General features: G+C 58.0%; 1 protein-coding gene across 4 annotated transcripts; it reads left to right on the top strand.

Moving 5' to 3' along the window:
• The first annotated feature begins 1,531 nt into the window (after nt 1–1,531).
• SEMA3G (semaphorin 3G) lies at nt 1,532–13,623 on the top strand. 4 transcript variants are annotated; one of them, XM_019628128.1, is made up of 16 exons: nt 1,532–1,694; nt 3,369–3,529; nt 3,613–3,687; nt 3,921–4,040; nt 4,320–4,410; nt 4,525–4,641; nt 4,874–5,019; nt 5,224–5,338; nt 5,434–5,503; nt 5,805–5,949; nt 6,240–6,471; nt 6,563–6,654; nt 7,308–7,349; nt 8,678–8,906; nt 9,220–9,359; nt 10,699–13,623. In XM_019628128.1, the coding sequence occupies exons 1-16, from the start codon at nt 1,586–1,588 to the stop codon at nt 11,140–11,142; spliced, it is 2,328 nt and encodes a 775-aa protein (XP_019483673.1). In that variant the 5' UTR covers nt 1,532–1,585; the 3' UTR covers nt 11,143–13,623. The 4 variants fall into 4 exon arrangements, with proteins under 4 accessions (XP_019483673.1, XP_019483674.1, XP_019483675.1 ...); XM_019628129.1 differs by having other exon boundaries at nt 10,702–13,623; XM_019628130.1 differs by having other exon boundaries at nt 3,625–3,687.
• The last annotated feature ends 609 nt before the right edge of the window (nt 13,624–14,232 follow it).

Consider the following 14,232-nt stretch of genomic DNA (forward strand, 5'->3'; position numbering starts at 1 on the left):
ACCCTGCACAAGCACCCCTCACCAGTTTATACCGCCTGTTATACCCAAGGTGGCTGGTCCCTGGCCCTGATAGGAGACGGAGGCTCAGAGAAGGAAGGGTCTTGGCCAAAGTTCTCCAGGGGAGTCAGAGGCGGGTGATCTAAAGCCAGTCATTGGCCTCCCTGAATAGCCCCTTACCCAATTCCAGGTCAGGCCCCGCCCCCTCCCCAGAGGAACTAGGGGGAGGTGGGGACACGGAGACAGGGTTCAAGGTCCCTGGGTCTTTCTCATACTGACTCAAGGGGCTGACCTTTTCCCTTCCAGAGTTGAGATGGAGAGGGGAGGAGGTTTCCCCTCAGCAACCCCAGAAGCAAACGAGAATCCCAGAAGAGGCAGGGTTGATAGGGCCTGTTCTTAGCCTGTGTGGCCTGGGCTAGGTCCTTCCCTCTGTGATGCCCCCAAGTTTCCTGACTACCATCTGAGCGCTCAGTCTGGTCCATCTGGGAGTTTTTAGAATCCTGGGCATTCCAATTCTGGCTCAAAGTCGAAATCTCAGCTCCCAGGGCCTCAGATTCTAAGTGTAAGGATCGGAGGTGGGGTGGAGTGGCGGCTGTGGGGGGATGGGGACAGGGGCTGCTGTGCGATGGGGCATGGGGAGATTCCCTCACTCAACTCAGTTCAGCCCCTTAGTCTCTTCTCCTCGTCCCTCTTCTGTGGCTTTCTTGCCCCCTGGATCCAATCTCAAGGCAGCGGGAATGGGGGGTATGAGCACCCTCACTTTGGAGGGATCATAGGTATCGGACCTATAGGGCAGAGGGGGACTCTGGGAAGAACCCACCACTCACTGAGTGACACTTTTCGCCCTGGGTCTCTGGAAGGACTGGATGGTTGAGAGACGGGGGATAATGGGAGGGTCCCCTGCCCAGTGAGCTGGGATGGGACCCGGAGGCCAGACATTCATTTCTTGCCAATCCCAGGTCTGTGAAGTGTGGCAGACCTCAAGCCTCCACCCAAAACAGGGAGCCCCTTGGGCTGGAATGACCTCACCCCAGGTAACTTGGGCCCTCCCAGGGGAGCTGAGGAGCCAGGCCAAGGTTTCAGGGGGCTGAACCCTCCTGGTATCAGGGACCTAGACCTAGAGTCAGTTTGTGGGGGTCTCTATCATGGGCATTAGAGGGTCAGGGACAAAAGGAGAGTCCAGCCAGGCCCCCACCCAGCCCATCAACCTCTGATCTCTGACTTCTGACCTCCCTTTCAGGTTATCTCCCCCCTTGACATTTTGCTAGAGCCTGGGGACTTGGGTTTGTGGACATTTTTGTGTCAACTACTCACACCCAGCTGGGAACCAGTCTTCCCAACAGTGAGCTGTGAAACCAGCCAATCTGACACAGAAGCATCAACCGGGCCAGTCGGGAAAGAGGGAGCAGCTGCAGGTGGACAGCGAGGGCCCTTGGCCCTCCCTCCTCCTCCTCCGCCTTCCTGGCCCTGGACGGGGTGGAGCCACTGCCTTATAAGTAGCAGGACTGGCGGCAACAGAATAAACTACAACCAGCGGCGGGACCAGAGGTTGGCTTCTCTGGCAGCCTGGTGCCCTTGGTCCCCCAGCATGGTCCCCATGGCCTGGGCCATCTGCTGCCTCCTGGGGGGCCTCCTGCTCTGCGGGGGCAGCCCCAGTCCTGGTCCCAGCGTGCCCCGCCTGCGGCTCTCCTACCGAGGTACGGGTGGGTGCGCCCGGGTTCGTGTGCATGTCCGTGGGAGCCCTGGACCCTACAGCATACCCAGCAGTGGGGTCCCAGCCAGCCCCGGGCAGTCTGTTCTGCCAGCTGGAGGGATGCAGTCACTCCCTGCATAGCCCGTGGGAAGGACTTCACGGTCATTCCCTGGGATGGTGCTCAATGCTGCCAGAGGCAGGATCTCAGGAAGAGGTAGGGGGAGGGAGACAGGTCCTGCCTGGGAGGTATGGCTAAGGTGGAGGTAGGAGAGACAGAGACGCACAGGGGCTGCTGAGAAAAGGAGAGAGACAGATGGAGACCCTGAGAGACCTCAGTACAGATGGGCAGAGATATGGGGATGGGCAGACAGGGCTGCACTCAGCCAGGGCTCCTTGCCCAGGGCAAACAGTGTGGAAGCAGAATCCTGCCCCTCTCCTCCCCGCCCTGCAGTGGGGCCCCTCACCCTGTCCCCACAGCCCTGCCCCCACCTGCCTCTTGCAGCCCACTTCCCAAAGCTGGCCTTTCCTCCTCATTATTCAGTGCAGCCCAGGAGGTTCCTCTGCAGACCTAACCTGATATACTGTGCTACAGCTGGCGCAGGCCTCCTCTGAATCTGTAGAGATGGTACATGGGAAAAGGTCCCTGAGACACAGGCTCACCACAGATTCTTCTCCTTGGAGAAGCCAGAGGGCTGATCACCTTTCCCTGGGAACCCCAGTCCGAGGAGGGGGGACCCAGGCTTGCTCTGGAGAGTCTGAAAATGGGGTCTGGGAAAAAAATATAGTTCTGTTCTTGGAGCTTTGGTTTTGGGGGGGTGGGGAGTCAGGTTATAAGAAAAAGCCCAAATAGGGCAAATCTCCAAAGTACTGTCAGCCATGGAGGGCTTCCTGGAAGAGGCTGTTGATGAATTTGGGGATAGAGTGGGTGCTGGGCCAAGGATGACCCCTTGGGCAGGCATAGAATACTCGGCCTTTCCAAGGTGGCCAACACCCCTTCTCACCACATCTTGCTTCCTGCCCCTTTGCCCATCCATTACCTCCACCTCCCTAACCCAATCCCAAGGACCTATTCCATCCTTGACTCCTAGGACTAGTATCCCCAGACAGCCGTCCCCCATCCCTAGGGCCTAGGAAGGCAAGGTCTATGGAGGAGAAAATCCTCTTTAGCCACATCCCTGGGCTAGAGCCTGGAGCTCCGCCTGCCCCTACCTGGCCTCTCCCATACCCAGGCCTTTGCCAGGTGCTCCCTCTGCTGGGAACGCTCTCCCCTGCTTGTCCACCTGCACGCTGCCCAGACTCACTCACCCTCCCTCCATCTCAGGCTCTTCCTGCACTTTGCCCAGCTTGTTGCCATAGGTTCTGCCAGCGGGGACCATCTTCCCTGGGGGCAGAGTAGAGCATAGATGGGTCAATGGGAAGGAAATGTTAACTGAAAGATCAACGGGCTGAGGCATGGAGGGGCAGGAGGCAGCCCCTGGGTGGGCTGGGCTGGGTGGGGGCTCAGAGCCCCTGTCCCACCCACCCCCAGGAGCCATTTCCCGGAAGCCCTCCAGCTGCCCCGTGGATGGAAACATTTTCCAGATGTGAGTGTGTGGGGGGTGGATGCACAGCTGGGACCCTCCACCTCCAAACCTTGGCTGAGCAGCAGGCCCTGAGCCCCTCCCTTGATCCCTTGTAGACCTCCTGTCTGCCAACCGCTCTGCCATCTTCCTGGGCCCCCGGGGCTCCCTGGGCCTTCGAGCTATGTACCTGGATGAGTACCGGGATCGCCTCTTTCTGGGGGGTCGAGATACCATCTACTCCCTGCGGCTAGACCAGGCTTGGCCGGATCCCCGGGAGGTGAGAGGGACTGACTGGGGAGAGGGTCTGTCTGAGAGCTGGGCAACTCCATTTGGGGGGCTGTGAGGTCAGGGGTCAGCCAGGCTGTGTTTCAGGTCCTGTGGCCACCGCAGCCAGGACAGAAGGAGGAATGTGTTCAAAAGGGGAGAGACCCTTTGGTGAGTGCTGTTTGCAGTGACTGCCCCCAACCCTGACCAACACCCCAAAATAGCCTATGGCCACTCCCCTGGGTGCCTATGCTGGGGGCATTTGAAAGAGATCCCGGGGACTCTTGAAGGTCTATGAAGAATGTTACCCTAGACCCCCAGAGCTGATCAGCCAGGCAGGGCTGAGCCTTGGGGCCCAAAGAAATGGTGAGCAGCCCCTCATTTTCTGCCCCTCTGCCCCCTAGATGGAGTGCGCCAACTTCGTGCGGGTGCTGCAACCGTACAACCGGACCCACCTGCTGACTTGTGGCACTGGGGCCTTCCAGCCCACCTGTGCCCTCATGGCAGTTGGGCATCGTGGGGAGGTGAGCCTAGGGCGAGCCCCACAAGGGATTGGGAAGCAGTGACATTCCTCCAGTCTGCCTGAATGCTCCCGATTGAGCCTGGGTCAGAGCAGAGGTTTCAGGGGCCTTGAAAAGTGCCTTTGTGCCAGGGAGCTGACCCCATTGGCAAGGCCCTGAACTGAGGGCGCCTTCCACCCCTCCCCGACCCCGCTCCCCAGCTGCATATGATGACCATTGCCTGGGGGGGGAGGGGCCGGTGCTGCTTTCCCAGGTGACACCCCTCCTTCCCCCCCCCCCCAGCATGTGCTCCGCCTGGAGCCCAGCAGTGTGGAAAGTGGGCGGGGGAGATGTCCACACGAGCCCAGCCGTCCCTTCGCCAGCACCTTTGTAGGTGGGTGATGCCCAGGCATGGGTGGCCACGGGGAGGATGGGAGCCTGCCAATGTCTTTGGGAAAGAATAGTAACTGGGTCCTCCGCCCCTGACTCTGTCCCCACCCTACCTCAGGCGGGGAGCTGTACACAGGCCTCACTGCTGACTTCCTGGGGCGCGAGGCCATGATCTTCCGGAGTGGGGGGCCCCGGCCAGCCTTGCGTTCTGACTCTGACCAGAACCTCCTGCATGGTGAGCCCAGGGGTCTCCTCAAGGCAAGGCTGGCCGGGGTCTGCCCCAGCATTGGTAGGAGGTGGGAAAGCTGACATTGGCGTGGAGACTGGAGGGGCAGCCCATCCCCACTCTAACCCCTCGGACTGCAGCCTCCAGTGGGGCCCCTGTCCCTCTTCTCCTCTGCATTGGGTTCCCCCCATTCTCCCCTGTGAGGCTCCCCAACCAGCTTCACCATGCCACACCTCTGCAGACCCCAGATTTGTGATGGCCGCCCGGATCGCTGACAACTCTGACCAGAATGATGACAAGGTGTACTTCTTCTTCTCGGAGACTGTCCCCTCGCCCGATGGTGGCCCAGGCCATGTCACTGTCAGCCGCGTGGGCCGTGTCTGTGTGGTGAGTGCTGTGAAGGGACTGTGAGGTTCAAGTCCTTGCCGCACCCCTCATCCCCAGCCTGTCCCCACCCTCAGCAGTAGAGAAACTGAGGCGAGGGTGTGAAGTTCATGTCCGTGCCTCTCCCCCAAAGGGTGAGGGTGGAGAAGCAGGAGCAGGGGCCGGTCCTTCAGGGCCCAAGGCTGACTCTGACCCCCTACCTCACAGAATGACGCTGGCGGCCAGCGCGTGCTGGTGAACAAATGGAGCACCTTTCTCAAGGCCAGGCTGGTCTGCTCGGTGCCCGGCCCTGGTGGTGCCGAGACCCACTTTGACCAGCTAGGTAAGGGCATGGCCAGGGGCAGGCCTGGGTGCAGGAGTGAGGAGGGATCAGAGCCAGTGAGTGGGGGACATTGGCAGTGGCTTTCTGTCCCCCAGAGGATGTGTTCCTGCTGTGGCCCAAGACAGGCAAGAGCCTCGAGGTGTACGCGCTTTTCAGCACGGTCAGGTGGGCACACTGGCCTCCCCTTACCCCCCACCACGGCCTGATCTCTGTCTCCTGGCCTCCTCTGTTGAGCCTCTGCCTTCATGTTCTGGCCTGCCATGGGTCCCCGTCTCTGTCCCTGACTCGGTGACTCTGGTGGCTGTATTTTCTGTCTCCCTCCCTTTACCTTTGCCTGGGTGTCCTTGTTTTTTGGTTTCTGCTGACTACAGGCACCGTTGCCCTCTGCCCTGCCCATAGACCAGGCTGCCCCCTTCCTGCCTATGATGGCCACCCTGGCCTGACTGTCCCTGTCTGCCCTCGACAGTGCTGTGTTCCAGGGCTTCGCAGTCTGCTTGTATCACATGGCGGATATCTGGGAAGTCTTCAGGGGGCCCTTTGCCCACCAAGATGGTCCCCAGCACCAGTGGGGACCCTATGGGGGCAAGGTGCCCTTCCCCCGCCCTGGAGTGGTAAGTGTCTGGCCAAGCCAGGGAATAGGGCTGAGCAGATGCCAGGAGGGCTTTACCTTGGGATAGCATTGTGTCTGCACACAGCCCCCCAGCAGCTCTGAGCTGGGGCTCCAGAGGGGCGGGACGGGGTGAGATGTGGCATGGAGCCCTGACTCCATTCAGGAGTCTCTTGTACAATGAGAATGGTCTTCCAGAGGTTGGTGTGCCCAAGCAGCGGGGCGTGGAAGCAGGCTGGGTGGGGAATGTGTGACCCCAGGAGGCTCCAGGTGTTCTTTCTGCTGCTGCCACAGTGCCCCAGCAAGATGACTGCGCAGCCAGGACGGCCCTTTGGCAGCACCAAGGACTACCCAGATGAGGTGCTACAGTTTGCCCGAGCCCACCCACTTATGTTCCAGCAAGTGCGGCCTCGGCAGGGCCGCCCTGTCCTTGTCAAAACCCACCTGGCCCAGCAGCTGCGACAGATCGTGGTGGACCGCGTGGAAGCAGAAGACGGGACCTATGATGTCATCTTCCTGGGAACTGGTGGGTGGACTGAACGCAGTGGCCCGACTAGGAAGGTGTGTAGGGGTCCGGGATGCCTCTTCTCTTACCGGCCCCTTCATCCCTGCCCCAGACTCAGGTTCGGTGCTCAAGATCATGGCTCTTCAGTCTGGGGGCTCGGCTGAACCTGAGGAGGTGGTTCTGGAGGAACTCCAGGTGTTTAAGGTGAGGGGGGGCTCCCCTTAAGCCCAGTCCCTGGGTCCAGACCTGGCTACTGGGAAGCAGGAGCAAAGCACAGGAGGGAGACTGGCTCCTTGCAGCCAGTGAGGAAGGAAAGTGATGACATTCCCTGCTGCAGAGGCCTTGCTGATGCTTCTGTATGACTGAGGGGCCTAGGGATGCAGTCTGTGAGCTAAAAGTTGGGGGGCCCAGGGAGGGATGGCCAAGGTGAGCACCCCTTGACAAAGCCCTGACCGGCTCAAGTCAAGGGGTGACTGAGAACCTAAGTGCCCCAGGGGTTCCGTTGGCCCCTCTGTAGAATCAGACAGGGGGTGTGTCTGGGGGATTGTTGTGCCTCCAGACATGGGATGGGTGATTTAGGACAGCTGCTTCGTTGCTGGGGAACAGGGCTGTGGGAGGGGACGTTGGTGATTTGTGCTTTTAGCCAAGCCTCCTGCTTGGAGGCCAGCCAGGGCAAGGGGACCTTTCTTGTAACCTGACCTCTGGGAAAGACTGGCCTTAGTTGCCAGGGCATGCAGTGACCCAGACTGGGAGGTAGGTGGCTCCCACCCAGGGGCTGGAGGAGGATGAAAGCCGGGATGCAGTGGAGGGCTCTCTCACTACCCCCATCCCCCACTGAGACCCTGCTCCTTCCCCAGGTGCCAACAGCCATCACTGAGATGGAGATCTCTGTTAAAAGGGTAAGAGCAGCTGCGTCCCTTGCCTCCCCGGGACTCCCTCCTCCCCGTCCCTGGGCCAAAGCCTCCTTAGTCCCGGCTGCTGTCTGCTGGAAAGCCCCTGCAGCAGGCCCTGGATTGCCTGATTAGGCCCAGCAAAGAGGGCCGAGCATCCAGCTGGGAGCTGAGATTCCCATGCATTAAACCAGTGGGCAGTGGGAAGCCCTGAGTAAGTGAGGTTGTGTTCAGGTAATGGGAGATCCACCAAGGATGGTTTCTCAGGTGCGGCAACAAATGTGCTTGAAAACAAAATGCAGATTTGAAATCAAACAGGGGAGCCACTTCTTTTCTATCTTTTTAAAGATTTTATTGGGGAATTGGGGGAGGGGAACAATGTTGGGAAATTGGGGAAGGGGAACATCCAAGTTGTTGTCCTTCAATCTTAGTTGTGAGGGTCCAGCAAGCTCAGCTCCAAGTCCAGTTGTGCCACTCAGCTCAAGGTGCTGTGTTCAATTATTGGGTTGTTGGAAAAGTCTTGACACGTTTTTGCAATGAAAACCAGAAAAAATACATCATGACTTTTCCGACAACCCAATAGTTGCAGGTGGGTGTAGCCACCATCCCATGTGGGAGTTGAACTGGCAATCTTGTTAAGAGCGCGCACTCTATCCCCTGAACCACCCGGGCGGCAGCTCAGCTCAAGGTACTGAGTTCAGTCTTTAGTTGCAGGAGAACATAGCCCACCATCTTGAACAGGCAACCTTGTTTTTAGGAGCACGTGCTCTCACCAGCTGAGCCATCCTGCCACCTGTTGGCAGCTCAATGGCAGCTCAGCTCAGGCGCAGCTCACTGGCCCATGTGGGAATCGAACCGGTGACACTAATGCTCAGAGCGCGCACTCTTGAGCAAGATCTTAACAAACTGAGCCACTCGGCCGGCCCCGGGAGCCACTTCTTACAAGTCTGCTGTGTCCTTTTGCAAATGGCAAATACCATCTCCCCAAGTTTATGGGCCCACATTTATCTTTGATACTGGGATTGCTTAAAGCAGAGTGCACCTCTGCTTTAAGGTCAGAGGCAAGTCAGGATGAGGTAGAGGGCAAAGATTAACAGCAGGGAGGGCCTGGAATAGCCCTTTAGAGAAAAGATCCTGGGTCTGCCCCCTCCCCTACATGTCTTAGCACAGGTGTATAATGTGTGGATGGTAAACATTTTGTTTCTGTGAATGCACTCAAGAGGCTCTAGGAGACTGCTTGCAAATGGCAGAGATCTCAGGGAACTCAAGGGGCTGCAAGCCTACCGACTTCTGGGAAGCCCAGGCTCACCATGGTCTCTGCTTCTGTCCCTCCCCAGCAAATGCTGTACGTGGGCTCGAAGCTGGGTGTGGCTTGGCTGCAGCTGCATCAGTGTGAGACTTATGGCAGTGCGTGTGCAGAGTGCTGCCTGGCCCGGGACCCATACTGTGCCTGGGATGGCACCTCCTGCACCCGCTATCGGCCAGGTACCAGCAAGCGCCGGTTCCGACGGCAGGATATCCGGCATGGAAACCCTGCCCTGCAGTGTCTGGGTCAGAGCCAGGATGGTAAGTGGCAGCAGGCATGGGAGCACCAGCTGGGCTCTCACAGAATCCCTACTCACTCACCCTTGTGGTCTGGGCTCAACCCTTGTGAAGTAGGGCCCCAGGCTGGTCAGGTTGTAACAAACAGTCCTCAGTTTCCCTGTCTATGCAGCTCCTATCAGTGTATGGGTATAGGGTCTTTGGATAGAGTGACTGGCTTGGGGATTGATAGACATTTAGGTCCCTGTCACATTGGTGGGGGTTCCTGGGCTGTGGAAGTCAGCTGGCCCCAGGGTCCCATAGTTCCTGAGCTGAGCCCACCTCTACCTTCCTCCAGAGGAGGCTGCAGGACTCCTGGCAACCACCACGGTCTATGGCATGGAGCACAACAGCACCTTCCTGGAGTGCCTGCCCAAGTCTCCTCAGGCAGCTGTGCGATGGTTCTTGCAGAGGCCGGGGGACGAGGGGCCTGACCAGGTGAGCAAGGACCCTGCCTTCAGTTTGTTCATGTCCCGATGTCACATCCCTCCCTGAACCCCAACCTCTAAGCCCTAGGAAGGGGCTCTGAGGGGAGCCTGCCAAGATCAACTAAAGAAAAGTGTGTCTTAAGCCCCTGGGGTACCTGGAAGGAGGTGCCCCTGTCCCTGCCATCTGGGAATGCCCAGGCCAAATATGCCTGGGACTCATCCAGGGATAGGGAGCCCGCCAGCTCCCAAGGCATTGAGCTGAGCTCTGACAGGCGGGTAGCAGAGATGGAAGAGAGGGAAGGGGTCTGGGCTGGTCAGGAAGTCCCCCATGCTTACACATATGGCTCGTCTTTGAAGGGATCTTTTCCCCAGGGCTCCTTGGTCCTCCTGTGCCCCAGGCCTGTGTCCCTGGCCCTTACCCCTCACCCCCGACTGCCTGCACCCACACTTCTTCCCTGGAGTTCAATTGTTTCCCCAGACCCTCTTCTCCCCCATCTGGAAAGGTCTGTCAACCCCAGAGATGGCTTCAGTCTGGGGCCTGAGGATAGGCGTGGGTGGGGTAGGGTGAGGAACCATTCTCAAGCACTCCCACAGGCAGGGAAAGGGAGGGAGAAGGTTGATTACAGGAGGGGCTCTCCTTCCAGCTTGGGAACTCGGGGAGGCCAGCCTTGGGCCAGCTGTTAGGCTTGGCACTGAGACTCCCCCAGGGGCCAGGGGCAAGGGGAGCAATGAGATGAAGTTACATGGCACTAACTGCCTGTGCAGGCCAGCCTAAATGTACAGACATGCAGACTAAAGCCCAGACAGCAGCCGAGCCAGGGACTAGCTGGGTCAGAACAGCACTCCTGCCTCCCATACCATGATGGGCACTTGGCCCACCTCTGGCTGGGGCTGTGCGCCCTGCACTGTGGGGGAGTGAACAATGCAAGCCATGCAGAATAGAGGGGAGTTCTAGTCCTAGGGCTGAGGCTACAGCTCCCCACTGAATTAAAGCCCATAAATACCCTCTTATCCTCTCTGTTCACTGGGAATGTGTGCCAGCCACCGTCCCCTGCAAAGCCAAGATAGGTGCCCCAATGCTCTGAGGAGGGAGAAACCTGTCAATCAAATCTTTGAAAGGCCACTTTGCAAGCCGTGCCCTGGGTTATGGGAAAGTGAGGCCCTGCCTGCAATCAGAAGGTGAGGCTGAGCCTGCCAAGCCGCTGGTCCCTCCTGGGAAGGACAGAGTGGGTGAGGGGAAGCGCCCAAGTACTGGGCCCTGAGGTGGCAAATCTGGAAAAGCAGGGTGCAGAGAAGCTGATGGTGTGTGCCCTGCTCCATGCCCCCCTCACATCCTCCCTGGTGTCCAGCAGGTGAAGACAGATGAGCGGGTCCTGCAAACAGAGCATGGGCTGCTGTTCCGCAGGCTTAGCCGCCTCGATGCCGGCATCTACACCTGCACTACGCTGGAGCATGGCTTCTCTCAGACAGTGGTCCGCCTGGCGCTAGAAGTGATTGCAGCCACACAGCTCAGCAGCCTGTGCCCTCGGGGGCTGAGGCCAGAGGAGCGCCCTGCCCAGGGAGGCCTGGCCTCCACCCCACCCAAGGCCTGGTACAAGGACATCCTGCAGCTCATTGGCTTCGCCAACCTGCCCCGGGTGGATGAGTACTGTGAGCGCATGTGGTGCTCCTCCAGGAGCCGTGGCAAACAGGCCAAGGGCAAGAGCTGGGCGGGGCTGGAGCTGGGCAAGAAGGTGAAGAGCCGGATGCAGGCCGAGCGCAACAGGACGCCCCGGGAGGTGGAAGCCACATAGAAGAGGGCGAAGGCGGGTGTGGTTGGGATTGCCAGGGTGGCCAGCATCAGCCCCTGGTGTCTCCCACCCACCCAGCTAGGGCATAGGGAGCCAGCAGGCCTGATCGCCTCTCAGAGATGGGAATCTCTGGCCCCCAAACCCCTTCAAGGTCCCCACAGGAAAGGCTGGGGACCTGATGGAGGGACTCGATCTATCCTCTGCCCCTTTCTGCTCTCAGCTCCAATTGGAGCCAGCACCCTCTGGCTGCTGGCAACCCCAATGGGCCTGCTATTTGTTCTCAGAGGTGGCCCCCAGAGCACATTTCCGGTTGTGCCCAGAGGCAAGAGGGCTGGGTGGTTCTTTCCCAGCTGCAGAACAATGGCCATTCTGACTGACGCTTAGTGTGGGTGTGTGGGTGCAACTGTGGAGGTGCCTGGGCAGCCAGAGGAGGATGGGCATTGCCTCTAAATTAGTACCTGTTCAGAAGACCTATACTGACTGAGTAGGGGAGGGAAAGTAGAGGTGCTGAGAAGGTGGGACAGCAAGACCCGCCCCTCCCACTTTGTGCTCTGATATCTTGATGGTCCCCTTCCACTGCCCACTGTCTCTTTTCCATCTCATAGTCACAGGAGCATAGACTGCCAGAGCTCCCTGCAATGTGGGGGGACTGGGCCTCAGGCCCTTGTTCATAACCCGAGAGGGCTTCATAGCTGGACTTCCCTTCCCCAGGCCCCTAAACTGTCAAGCCAGGTTTCTGGGATGCCCACCCCTCCTGATGAGATTCATCCTCCCTACCATCAGGGTCTCTCTGCTGGTGAGCAGGGTGAGGGTGGATCCTAGGAGAATGTCATCCCCACCTCTGTTCACTAGAGACGGGGAGAGGGGAGCAGTGGACCATCTTTTTCAGAGCAATGCAAGCACGCCCACAGCCTGGGAGGGTGGGAATGTGACAGCTCTGAGAGCGAGCTGCAGCTGGCGGGCAGGACCAGGGGCGGGGCTGCGCCTGGGGGCAGAGGATTGAGAGGCTTTTGAGATGGGGAGAGGTTAGGAGACCCTAGGATTGCTATGGGGCCTGGAGCAGGCATGCTCAAGGACTCAAGATGGCATCAATTAGTTCAGGAGGCACGGGGAAGGCCAGATGTTTCCCACCCTGGATCCTTTGGTTTCTGCTAAATAAGGGTTAGTTAGTCATGGATGATTCATTCATGAAGCTCTTGTTTCTTTTAGGGGAAAAATATAGGGGGGGGGAAAGCTGCTAAGAACTCTAGGTCCTGCTGGTTCTTGGGGCTGAGGCTTAGGTGGTCAGCACGCATTCTGTCTGGGTGTGTAGGGAGGTGTCTTGCCATCAGCAGTAATGTCTTCCTCGGGCTGGGGAGCACAGCAGGGGTGGGAGGAGGAGGACTACACGAAAAGTTGTTCCCAGTTTGTATATGAACAAGTTAGTGACGCACAGAACTGGCAGGATGGAGACAAGAACATCAGGTTTGAGATTCCCTCCATTCAAAAGCCAAGGTGAAGAAAGGAGGCAAAAATAGACAAAAAGCAAAACAGGACTTCCTGCCCCATTGAACTCAAACCCGGACTGTCTGCCTTGGAGTCTATCTGTGCTGCCCTCCACAACTCCCAGCTGGGAGGTAGGCCCTCCTTTCCCACTTTGACTGCGCAGTTAGTGAACCAGAAGCACTGAGATGAACCTCACAACACTTGGGGAGCCTTGGCCTGGGGTTGCTATGGCTGGGCTGTCGGCAGGTAAAAGACAAGGGGAGGAAGACTGTGGGAGAGGGGGGCTAGAGAAGAAAGGGGAGGGGAATATAGAGGTCATGGAAGAGGGTGAGAACAGAGTGCAGAGCCCCAGGAAATGGGTCAGAGCTACCTGCCAGCTCTGCCCCTCTGTCCCAGGGAAACCTGTAGGGTGGGCCCAGGCATGGCTGGCTCCAGTCAGGCTCCTCTGGGGAAGCTACTCTGGAAAATGGAAGGAAGAGGAGCTCAAAATCCTGAGCGACCAACACCCGCACTTGAAAAATGATGGACAGCTTCTACCAAGTCCTCACCCTCCCCACCCCCAAGGTACTGTGTGTTATTAACTCCTGGAAATGCCTCTATGTGTGAATTCTATTTTTGTATTCCTATGCTAAGATGGGCCTTGTGGTTTCTCTGTCTTCAGAGCACACTTCCTCTAATTACTCTTGTTATTCTTATTGTCACGACCGCCCCTGAGCTCTAGTGAGGATGATGGTACAGAACATACAAGGAAAGAAGGAAGTTAATATTCACATCCCATAATTATATCATTATTGGATCGGTGTAGTTCTGTACTGACTTGACTGATACCATCCGTGTGAACTGGAAACGAGGAGGCTTCCCAATCCATTCCATGAGGGAGAAGACCACCCTAGGTGGTATTTTCCAGAAGGGAGGACGGGCATCAAAGGAAGGAAGGAAGGAGTCAGAGGGCGTTGTCTATGAAGCTGAGATTGCTCATTAAATTAGGAAAATACTGCCTCTTGGGCTTCTGAGACTGACTTTCTTGGAACTTCAGGAGGATTTTGAGCCAGGAAAAAAAAAAAATGCTGGCAAAGGGCAGCTGGGCACGCAGGCAGCCCTGCTCCTTTTCACAGTAACACTTGACATTTGTAACAGCAGCACTTGGCCTGGTGCCTGTCTTCATCCCAGACCACATACCGATGTTTATTAAGGCCACTGTGCTCTTGCCTGGGGCGGGGATGGGGGTGGTGGTGGTGGCATACTGTGCTGTGGGGGCTGCAGTTTCTGGGGAGGAGGGGAGGCCCCGAGAGGCTGGCCTAGTGCTGTAAAAGGCGCCTCTGACGACGGCTCCCACTCCCCTGTGACATTATGCCGCTGCACAAAAAGCAGACCCCACTGGTGCAGGAGGGAGATGAGAATAGGTAGGGACGGACATCGCCCCACCTCACCAGGCAGACTAGCCTCTTGCTTGGATGGGCCCTCAATCCATGCTATAGATTAGGGCGGCTTAACAGGTCAGTCATCCGTTCTATCTTTTTGCCCTCTGGTTCCTGCACAAACACTGAGACCTGATAGAACCTGAAACCCTGTTGCCCACCCCAAGCTACCATCACCATCAACTCATGA

Source organism: Hipposideros armiger, unplaced genomic scaffold (genome assembly GCF_001890085.2).
Source record: "Hipposideros armiger isolate ML-2016 unplaced genomic scaffold, ASM189008v1 scaffold_748, whole genome shotgun sequence".
In the NCBI taxonomy this organism is placed as follows: Eukaryota; Metazoa; Chordata; class Mammalia; order Chiroptera; family Hipposideridae; genus Hipposideros; species Hipposideros armiger.